This window comes from Solanum stenotomum, chromosome 8 (genome assembly GCF_019186545.1).
Source record: "Solanum stenotomum isolate F172 chromosome 8, ASM1918654v1, whole genome shotgun sequence".
Taxonomy (NCBI): Eukaryota; Viridiplantae; Streptophyta; class Magnoliopsida; order Solanales; family Solanaceae; genus Solanum; species Solanum stenotomum.
The window spans coordinates 8,207,038-8,219,278 of NC_064289.1; the positions used below are offsets into that span (position 1 = coordinate 8,207,038).

The 12,241-nt window shown below is 28.4% G+C and overlaps 2 protein-coding genes across 2 annotated transcripts; both read left to right on the forward strand.

Annotated features, from left to right (window-relative positions):
* The first annotated feature begins 5,745 nt into the window (after window positions 1-5,745).
* On the forward strand, window positions 5,746-8,093 carry LOC125873429 (NAC domain-containing protein 100-like). The gene is made up of 3 exons (XM_049554369.1): window positions 5,746-5,929; window positions 6,689-6,957; window positions 7,602-8,093. Exons 1-3 carry the CDS (start codon window positions 5,749-5,751, stop codon window positions 8,091-8,093), a joined length of 942 nt encoding a protein of 313 aa, XP_049410326.1. The 5' UTR covers window positions 5,746-5,748.
* Window positions 8,094-9,327: 1,234 nt separating this feature from the next.
* Window positions 9,328-10,275, forward strand: LOC125874202 (VQ motif-containing protein 20-like). The gene has a single exon (XM_049555045.1). It carries the CDS (start codon window positions 9,328-9,330, stop codon window positions 10,273-10,275), a length of 948 nt encoding a protein of 315 aa, XP_049411002.1.
* The last annotated feature ends 1,966 nt before the right edge of the window (window positions 10,276-12,241 follow it).

A 12,241-nucleotide genomic window follows, 5' to 3' on the forward strand; every position in this document is an offset into this window, starting at 1 on the left:
GATCTTTCAGAAATAACCTCTTTATCTTCACGAGGTAGAGATAATTCTGAGGCATACTTGGCTATAGACGCTAATTCTGTTTTTATGCTAATTAATTGCGCTCTATTTTAGGATTTATTTGAGTTTAAGAAAGAAAAACAACAAGGTAAAATGTTGGGCCTAGAGCCCAATACATAATGTAAGAGAGAAACCCGAGTTCAGTGGACATAATTACATGTTTGCATTTCACGTAGGGGAAATTTGCTTTACAAGAAAATTGGCCTAAATATAAATATTATCGGAATTGGTGGAATTTGCATCTTCTTCTTCCTTCCACTTCCATGATCAATCATTGAAGTTTCAAAACTTGTTTATTGTTTCGACGGACTATAATGTCAAAAGACTCAAAATATTGAGAGGATTTTATGTATAAAATTTGAGACTGTTTAGAGGTGATTTTGAGTTGATCGAGATTGAATAGTCCGTGTATATCTCATGTATAATCCATGTATATTTCTATGTATAATTAAGCTATATTCATCTTTTTGAATGTATTATAATATATATTCAATGTATGTAAGTTATATTATATAGTCAGTGAATAATTTTTATGATTTTTAGCGATAATTTATGTAAAGAAAAACATGATTATATTTACTGTAAACTAATTATTGTATTGTATATATTTGAAACCATCCCTTTTTTATACTATAAGAGCTTTTTTTTATCGAAATAATCTACTATTTAAATTGTTTACCAAAAAATATATATTCTAAAAGAATCAAAACTAATATAAATATATTTCACAATAACGTCTTTGGCACTATTTTACTAATACGTTTCTGTGAAATACGTTTATACTAGTTCTATTTAATATTACTTTTTTCAAAATGTATCATCTTTCTTAATTCGTTTAAGAAATGGATCGGATCTGGAAGGACCGTAACCTTGCATGGATGTATCTGCATGCTAATATAGCAATCCTTAGCACAAGTTCATACATATTAATTTACAGATCGAAGAGCCACTAGAGTGTTATCAAATAATACTTAATCACCAAAGAATTTAGTTCAATGGATAAGATCGACAACTTCTTCTTTAATCACATGTCTCAATTTCAAGCTCCTACTATGAAAAAGGTACTTCATAAGGAACGCATCTCCCAAATGGAATGTAAATCTGAATTAGTCGGAGTCATACCGGACACCAGATAAAACCAACAAATAAACTTACTGCTTGTATTACTGCCGACACATTTGACTCCTTCAATTGGGGAGAGGGGTGGGTAGGGGTGGGTGAAGCTATATATGGATTTTGTGATATAAGCTTTCTATCTACCCACGTAATTCCATGGATTCAGTGAGTTTTCTGCGGGTACGTTTCTAGCTACCCACGCGATACACATTCTTCTAATTTCTTAAATTTCGTGTCAAGATATAATCAGACAAAACAAATTAAAATCGATGAAGTAATAGTTAGCTAGCATGTGTGCTCTGATATCATGTTAAAGTGTGTGACCATCTCATCTAAAAATTTAAGTTATTGAAGAAAAAAAACTTTTATTAATTAATTATATTCTTAACATGAATACATACAACAATCCATAGTTTTTTTTTTTATTATTATCCATAAAATTTGTGTGTTTTTTCAGTTGATTAACTCCCATCCTTGGGGGGTTGTTTCTTATTTTAAACAATATAGTCAGCATTAACAAATAAGGTATAATAGTTTGAAGAAAAATGAAGTCACTATTGAGTATTGACAAATCATTGACAAATCCATCCAAAGGTCGACACGCACGCACAGAGAGAAATTTTAATAATCTAGATGTTGTGCATATAATATTAAATATATTTAGGCACCTGCATAAAGGGTCACAACTACTAATACTAGAGTATGATATAATACTTTTCGTTTTTCGAGAGTTAAAAGAGCAATTTAAGTTTAATTAGAAATTTTTATAAAATTTATATATTTATAAATTATGTAAAAAGTATAAGTCATAATAATTGACAACTCAAAATATTTAAAAGAAATATAAAAAATTTATGATCAAAGATAAACTTGTTTGAATTTTGAAATCTGAAAAATGCGGCATATTTAAATTGAGACGGAGGTCGGAGGGTATATCATATAAAGATGATACTTAATCTTTATAATTAATTAATTAGTAGGTACATAAGAGATATTAGTTGAAAGTAATACATATTTGTTTTCGTACGATAATTAATCTGATTGAGCTGAAAAGGAGGTTTTAACTTGGTTTTAAAGAATTTAATTCTGTGTGCTTTTGATGAGCACGTGTGGTGGTATTTCACAAAAGACTCCTACGTTAGGATTGAAAAAAATGGCAGCTCCAACAGTTCAAATTTTAATTTATGCACTAAAATATTTATACAATTAATGAATTAGTCACTTGACTTCTAAATTAATTACAAGTAACTTCTGCTGTTACAAGTTACAATTCACCCCTTATATATATGATAAAAATTACACGGTCCTTATAACTTTATAATAAAGTTCAAAGCAAAATCAATATTCAAAAGAAATAAAAGAGGGTTGGGTAAATAAATAAAGCTTTGATATGATTATATGAAGAATCAACATAGATTGTGACAGGATTATTAGAGTCTCTCTATTCTTAATTTTCAATTTGAACACCTAGGAAAAATGAACCCTAAAATTTGTAAATCAAAATTTAATCAAATTCTAATTGAACATCGAATCGAAAATCATAAAAATATAAGACTCAGAAATAAAGGAGGAAGATAGATGGGGAGTCTTATGGTTGGTGATCAATTTAACCACTAGGCAAGTAATTAATCAATTGTCAAAATCAATAATATTAGGTTAAACATGTGTGGTGTCACCCCAATATATAAATGGTACTCCCTCTGTCTCAATTTATGTGATACATTTCATTTTTCGAGAGTCAAACAGTTTAAGTTTGACCTAGAATTTGCTCATGGAATCTTCAATTTTTTTAAAATGAAATTTATATATTTGTAAACTACATTAAAAGTACTATAAGTCTCAATAATTGATAATTGAAAATATTAAAAAGATATATGAAAAAATTACAGTCAAAGATAAACTTGTTTGAATTTCGAAATTCGAAATGTGTCATATAAATTGGGACAAAGGGAGTAGTAATTAATTCATTGTTAGTATTGTGTCTAGCTATTCACACATGGTTAAAAGTAACCCAATGTGACATTTTTCTTGCCTAAAAACTATAGGAAAAAGACGAAGTTTGGCATCTATCTCAAATTCTTAACTATCTGAATAGATTTACATAATCTATTCTCAGTTCGTTAACTAATGATTATATATTATAAGAAGTACGTAACTGCTCCTATTATTATATACTATATTGTTACGTTCATATATATATCCACTCATCAAAAATGTCATTAGCGGAAATTAATTAACGACAATATCTCAATTGCCGCTAAATATGTATTTTTAAGGATAATTAGCACTCTTTGTATGTGTCCCTAAAGTCTTTAGTGACACTAAATCTAATGGTACTAAACTAATACCGGTAAACAGATGCGTATCCAGGATTTCCACAAGATGGGTGCACAATTACAAAAAAATGTATCTTAAATATAAATTTGATCGGTTTGACTTTTAGGTTTTTAATATGAACCATTAAATTTTAAAAATTATAGCTCCAAAACATATAATGCTACTAGTTTTAAATTTTAATATACAATTTGATTTAATTATATAAAATTTTTACAGTGCTAATTATTTTAGGAATTTTCAATGTAACACACTTGAAAATTTTGAAAGATTAAAGGAAAAAGCAAAAGAATAATTAGTTGGAACGCCAAAAGTGTAACCAATAACCACTTAGAGAGGTGTTAGTAAAGACAAGATATATATAAGATTTAAATTTCTATCATTACTTAGAGAGGTGCACCCAATCATCATAGTATGATACTTTGAACGTGGGTTCACACATCTATATTTAAATATTTTATAAAAAATTATATATGATCTAGAGAGGGGAGCATGGGTTCACGTGAACCCATGACACCCCCTCTAGATACGCCCCTGCTGATAAAAACTTTGACACTCTTTATTAATATGTCTATTTATTACCATTAAAAGTTATTTTGGTTGTAGTGATGCTCCAAAGCACAAATAACACGTCCTGGGGTAATTAGAGGGCTTTTCATTCTTTCATTATTGATGAGTTTAAATATACGCATTAACAGTGTAATCAGGTCATTCAAAAGATGATCATTTGTAAAAAAAAATTAATAGCATCGATTACTAACCTAAAATAAATGGTAAATAACATGTTATATTCGGTTAAATTACATTAATATCCACGGGAATTTTTTTTTATACAAGTCATTTAGTAGATTGTATATAAGTAAAAATAATGCATGTATTAGCTCTGTGTATTAGGATTGTTTGGTAGAGTGCATAAAAATAATGTCAAATAGAGTATTTTAGTAATGCTTACCTTAGTCATGCATAGACTATTTCTTATACATTGTTTGGTTTGGTGTATTAAAATATTGAAATAGTATGCATTGTATAAGAATATTTATTTACAAAAATATCCTCCACAATTATATGACTTTCCATTAATAATACCTAGTAATCCTTGGTATTACTAATGCATTTCTCAATACACAATAGAGTGTAGCATTAGTTAAACATAACTTGAAAAAGTGTACCAAACAAGGGACTATATATTAATACGCGAGCCAATACATAATTATTTTTGCTAATACACTCTACCAAATGATGATTAGAGTATAAAACTTATATTCCTACTTATTTAGTTACTCTTATTTATTGGGATTATTACTAAGGGAATGGGATAATTAATAGAATTAATATTGAGGATGACAAAATTAGAGGGAGATTTATTTCTAATTGGACCAGACTAATTGAGGATCTAGACTGATTCATAGGGTGGGTAGAAATGGGTGAAGGTAGTTGGACATACTACTGATTATTAAAGAATATATCTCTTAATCATTTATTTATTTTCTCTAATTAAATTATTTATCGTTTTATATGTACATATATATACAATATGTTAAGAGTGCACAAAGTACGGTTTAAACTTTATTCTACAGTTTGAGAAGTACAGGTTTGTTCCAAATAAAGGCGAATCGTAAACAATAATTTAATTAATAAATATTCTTAAAACTATATATGTAGTTTAATCTACACATATTTAATTACTAATATATATTCATGAGTGTAGTCTAGTGGTCAATAAAATGGTTGAGAACCCTGAGGTCTCATTTTCAAAACTCAGCGAAGACAAAAAACATTAGGTGATTCTTCCTATCTGTCCTAAGCTGGTGGATATAGAGTTACCTGATATATATGTTGCTGGTGGGAGGTGATAGATATCACGTGAAATTAGTCGAGGTCCACAAAATTAAGCTGACTCAGACACCATGATCATCAACTTAACAATATTGATTAATATGATTATTGAGTAAAATGTTGAAAATTGAATAAAAGGCTGTAAGACAGTGACTTATGATGGTAGGAAGAAGCTAAGTACATACAAATGTCAAAATTAAGCATAGTAACTCATGTGATAGTGGCATTATAATAATAAGATAATGACATAAGAAACTCTAAAATGTTGATTGATGCATCTATCAATGTCAATATGGTAGCTGTAAAAATGAAGACAAAAAGAATAGCTACTTCTTTCTCAAGTTTTGATACAGAAAATACCGCACCTTTTTATAGGGCATGTTGGCTGGCCCTCCACACAAAAAGATGATGACAGAGCAATATAATATAATGGATGAGAAAAATCTGCCTCCAGGGTTTAGGTTCCATCCAAGTGATGAAGAACTTATAACATATTATTTGAGTAACAAAGTTTCTGATTTTAGTTTTACTACTAGAGCTATTGCTGATGTTGATCTCAACAAATCTGAGCCTTGGGACCTTCCTGGTAATTCTATACCTAATCTTTGAATTCAATGAAGATATTTTACTTATTTTCTTTCTTGATCTTGATCTTGATTTTCATCTTTCTTTTCTTTTAATTTGTCTTGATTCAATTGGTCTGCCCAACACACTTTTGATACGAAAGAAACCTCTCACCATAGAGAAGCGATCGAAAGTCTGAGTCCCTTCGATCTCTTCTCCATCTCCTTGTAGGTCGAGCTTCTGTTTCAGCCTTCTCACTTTGTTTGAGCTAAATTTACGCGTTCTTACTTGAATTTTTTGAAAGAGATGAACCCGCTACCACATTTTTTAAAATTGAAAGCCCTAACTAGAAATGAAATTCTAAAACTTAAACAACTCAATTCAGAGCTCTTTGACTGATTCTAATTTTGTTTAATTTTCTAACCATTTTGAAAATCCAACACAAATATCATAATATTTTTGAAGATTTTAAACAATTAACAAGTAGTATATATCTTTTTATATAGTTTCTCATTTTATATCAACATGTAATTGAATGTTGGAATTGTAAAACTTCTTAATTCTTTTTTTAGAAAGCACTCTTTTTAGGTCAAACAAAACAAGAAACGAAATGAAAAAAAATAATAATTAGAAAATGACATTTTTATTTCCCTCTTTTTGCAAAGCTTTGGGCATTCTTACCCACAATATTTACCTTTCATCATGTTTTGAGTTTTTTCAAATAGATTAAAAAAGGAAAGTAGGACATGCATAGTGATCAATAATTTGTACTATATTACAGCCAAAGCCTCAATGGGAGAAAAAGAATGGTACTTCTTTAGCCAAAAAGATCGAAAGTATCCAACGGGTCTTCGCACAAACAGAGCTACAGAAGCTGGCTACTGGAAAACAACGGGCAAAGATAAAGAGATTTTTCGCGGTGGAGTTGAGCTTGTTGGGATGAAGAAAACACTTGTTTTCTACAAAGGAAGAGCTCCTAAGGGTGAAAAAACCAATTGGGTTATGCATGAATATAGGCTAGAATCCAACCTTGGATTCAAACCTCCTAAGGTAATTAGCAATTCTATTCTATTAGTACTACATTTTAGAAAAAAAAAATGAATTTGTAAATGCATTATTAGCGTATTTTAACCGATTAAATGGCAATTGATTACTAGTTTATGCTCTCCAATTTATGTATTTTAATCGATTAAAACGTGCAATACATTCCTTTAGATTAAGAGTACTATAACATTCCAAAATTTTCAATATATTTTAGATACTCAATTAATATAAGACAAAATGAAAGGAAATGAGCACATTTTTTTAAGCGACAAGTTTTGTATTGTATCTTGTTTCTTTAATCTCAACTTGAAATATTATTTGTTTTTCAAATTGATGTTTGTTTTACAATTTAATTTATCATTTCTATGTCAACTTCAATTAGGGAATTTGAAATTAAAAAAATTAGTTTGAACAAAATATTTAATTTCAAGTGATATAATGTTTGTCACTCACAACTTTCAGCTTTTTAACAATTAAATTGCATGTTCAAATACCTAAACCTTTTTTCAAATATATTTTTCATTTTTCTTTTATTAAATCATGTAAAATGCTATAGATATGTCATACCAATGTTGTCGTCTTAATTAATTAATATGATGGTAAGCTCATTTACAAATTCGTCAGAACATTAACAATTTTTTTGTTTTCAGGAGGAATGGGTAGTTTGTAGGTTGTTTCACAAAAAGTCAAGTGTAAAAAAATCAAATGCAACATCATCATCCCAACAATCTGATCAAGTAGAATCTCCTTGTGACACTTACACATTAGCCAAAGAATTTGTAGAATATCACCAACCAAATTTCAACGTTCCCGCCCCTCCATCAATTGAAGGTGATATATTTTCTCTACAAAATTACACCAATCAGGGAAATATGAATATCGTGAACTTGGATGCTCTTCCATCAGTAAATTCTTTGCTTTTTAGGGCATTACAATTCAGGGGTAACTATAATTATCAACAAAGGGATATTGATCCATCTACCACAATTATTAATACACTCGATTACCCATATAATATTCAATCACAAGATACTATGGGTAATTTTAATCTACTGGAGCCGCCTTCTTCCTCTTTGGCGTTCAATTCTCTTCAACCTCAGCCTGAACAATCATACAAATTGGACTCTAATATTTGGGAGTAACTTTTTATTAATATAGGCTGGTTCTCAATAACGGAGTGACCTTTTGTAATAGAAAAAAATTACATTTCTGTTGGGAAAAATTCTCAATCTCTATTATATATGTATCTTTTATTCAAGTTAGCTCGCAGTGTAACTAAAATTCATAAGTTGCAAAAGATAATTACTTACTAAATAGATATTTTAAAATTGGATAAATACTGAAAATTTGTGATAAAAGTGGGCAAACTCTTCTAAAATAATCAGTATTAGGCTATAGTTATAGATATAAATCTTATTTTCAAAACACGCTCAATTTATATTTGTGTAAATGAACTTGCTAACGTTTCAAGCATATTTCAATTAATTTGTTGCCGAACACAATGTAACTAACACTATATTGTTCTAGGAAAAACTTATTTAGAAAATAAAAATCTTCCAATGCTTATTCATCGAGAGACAGTGATATTACTAGTTTTTTCTTAAAATATAACTAATTTGAGACATTAGAGTGAAAAATAAATGAAGATTACTGAAAATACATTTGATAAAAAATAAAATATAAAACATGAATTTTAAACCATACGCTTTTATAGTCGAGTCTCTCAACAACAATGTTATTGGTTCCAAATCTAAACTTAATCACACATTTGAGATTTAAATAATATTTAGTAGTTATAAACACAAAAATTATCAAAATCTAAACTTAATACACTTTATATAACGAAGAAAAAACTTTTTATAATGAAATATATATTCATATAATATTTTATATAATATTAAAATATTTTATCATAATCTTTAAATCTATTATCAATGGTAATTTTGGAGATATTTCTATTTCTGTTAAGATTATTAATAATTATATCACCCAAAAAAAAGTAATAAATGGATAATTTTACTATGTTGTTGTAAAAGATAATTCTTGATGTTATCAGTTTAAAAAACTGTTATAAAAAGATAAAGTACAACATACAAATCAGTTAGAAAATTTATTTCTCATTTTTGTCGGGAAAATTAGAGCCTTGTTTCACACTTAACGTGATGCATTTTCCTTGCCTATGAATAAGCAATTCTTTACACAAAATAATTTACGTAACTGTTTTCCGCTAAGCTCTCAGATTTATACTTTTTATCACTTTTTTTTATAACTAAACTCACACTATTATAGATTGTATATTCCAACTCAATCAACTAATTACTCAATTTTCTTTTATAAATTCACCACAAAAATCCACTTAGTTGTGTTTAATCAATCATGAACCATGCACAATTCTATCATCATTCAAACACCAATGATGCCATGGTCATGAGCAACAACAACAACAGTAATAATAACAATAACATATCTTCTCCTTTGAAGATCAATAAAGCCTCTCATCACATCAAAAAATTATCAAATTCATTACCATCTTCTTCCTCATCGTCCTCGTTATACAACGCGGCGGTCGCGGCCACTACCTCAACGACCTTCATCCCTCATCATCAACAACAACGTCAACCGGTTATCATCTACACTCATTCTCCAAAAGTCATCCACACGCATCCGCGTGATTTCAAGGCATTGGTCCAAAAACTCACTGGTCTTTCTCCTGAAGAGGTCTCTTCGCATTCTCATCATCCGCCCCAATCAATGCCTATGCCTCAATATCATCCTAAACCCGACCCAATAAACGAGGAAATGGATCACGATCAAGATCCTATATCGGGTGCTGAAAGCTGTTTTGGAGATCTCCGACTTGGTGATGAAGAAAATAATTATCAGCGTACTAATATGACAAATATTAATACTAATATTAGTGAGAAATATGATTTATTGGTGAATGATGACAATGATTCGGTTGTCACGGATGAAAATAATGAAAATAACGGAAGCTCTTGTATAGGAGATAATTCATCAGCTTCTTGTTATGTTCCACCTCCTCCAATTTTTGATCTACCTAATATTAATGATTATAAAGATACTAATAGTGATTTTAGTAATTATAATTACAATAATAATATTAATAATATTAGTGATTCTCCAAGTTTTTTTGATAATAATTTTGCACCTTTTTATCCTAATCCAATTACTAATTCGTCTGATTATTTTTTCTCAGATCAGCAATTTTGTAACTATACCGATTCTTTATTTTTTATGCCTAGTATGAGAAACTCCTTTTCTTCATCCTCATCAGAAAGTATTAAAGAGCTTCCAGATTTTTGATTTTTCTTTTTGAGAATTTTCTGATTTAATTTTCCAATTATTTATTCCTATTTTTTTAGTTAAGAAACAAAAAAATTGTTTTTTTTGTTCTTTGCGGAAGAGTCTAGAATTTTGTTTCAATAATGAGATATCGTTTGTATAGCTAGCTTCATTTGCTTTTATGTTATCAATAAGAGGAAAGGTTACTTTATTCTCTTTGATTATGATGTACGGTGCAAATTCTATTTATTTCTTGTTAATGCAATGTCCCAGTTTGCTATTTAATTCTACGTAAGATCTGCTTATATTGTATTAGTAGTTAACTAATTCGTGTTTAGCGTGGTCAATTAAAATCTTATAAATTTTTTGAAATAATTTTTTTTTAAAAATATCGATAAAAAAAAAAACTCAATTGATAAATAAATTTAATTAAATTTTTGATAATGATCACGTATTCGAATTCTCTTCACAATTGTGCAGTTCTAAAGTATTCAAATATGTTAACAACATTTTTATTAGATATTTAGTTGTATATATACATTCAACATTTTCTTTTATTTTGAGAAATGATATAAAAATATTATTACTTTATTTGAGTTTGATCTTTCATATAAATTATATGAAGCGGATCATATTGTGCTTCGCTATTGATTTTTTTTTAAAAAAACCATCATAATTCATTGCATATATGGTTAAAAGGTTAAGTATTTTACATTCTGTTAAACTAATTTTTTTTTAAAGTGTATGTGCAAATTGACTTCGTTTGACACCAAAAAAGAACAAAAGAAGACATAATGCAGTTAAGATTATTGCATATTTTTTTAAAACGAGGTGGAAATAATGCTCGTTTGGATTGATTTTTATGTTTTGACTTACAAGTCAAAAGTAATAAGTTAAATTTTTTTAATTTATGGTTTTTGACTTATTTTTATCACTTTAGCTTAAAATCAAGTTCTTCCAAGTACTTTTTAAATTTACCTAAACACTTCAAAAGTGCTTAAAAGTTATTTAGTATAAAAACACTTAATATAAATTAATTCAAATAATTATTATTTCCGTCACTAATACTCATTTTTCTGTGATCTTCATATAAACTTTTTAAAAAAAAAAACTAATTGGTTATTTTATCATAACGTTTTAATTAAAGCTGAACACAATACAAACGAATTACACTATATATTAGAGAGATATATCATATGCATGCATTCAAAGAAAAGAAAAACCAAAAAATGAGGTTGAATTTATCAATATAAAATATAATGCACCGTAAACCATAAAGTATTCGTTAGAAATTATATAGTATACTCGTCCATTGTTGGCACTCAATTTTGGCCTAATATTTTCAAAATTCGTAACTTTTAATTTTTATTTATTTAATAGTTTAAAATACATTTTTTATAATTTTAAATAAGTTTATCGATAACTATCTTTATTTGTCAAAATTTAGGATTTTTTTTATCAGTTAATTTTAATTACATTACTTTTTTTGTCACAACCAGTTGACTACGTTCAAATATTTATTCATTTCGATTAAATCATTAGTTCTGATAAATTGCATTTTTTACATGTCATTAGCTACGTTCATTATACTTTTTAATAATCATTTTATTTGTTACATTTGTTAATATTAATTTTGATAATTTGCACAGTTTAGAAATTCATTCGAATATGGATAAGATTTTATGCACAAATATTTTTAAAGGCTAGTGATTTTGGCGCATAATTTTAAAAGAATGATATTGTACTATATGTAATTTTTTATTTTCTATATAAACAATGACTTATTCATTAGATCAAAGTGGTTGATAATATTTTGGACATCGAGAGAAACAATTTCAGATAGAAACCTAATCTTTCTCTCATCCTATATGCTCTCATAGCCACCAGTCCCAAAACCACCCTCGTCCCCGGCGAAACCCCAATCCAAAACCCCACTGAAATAGACCAAAAACAACAGCCAAACAACCTCTGAGAAACCCAACACAAA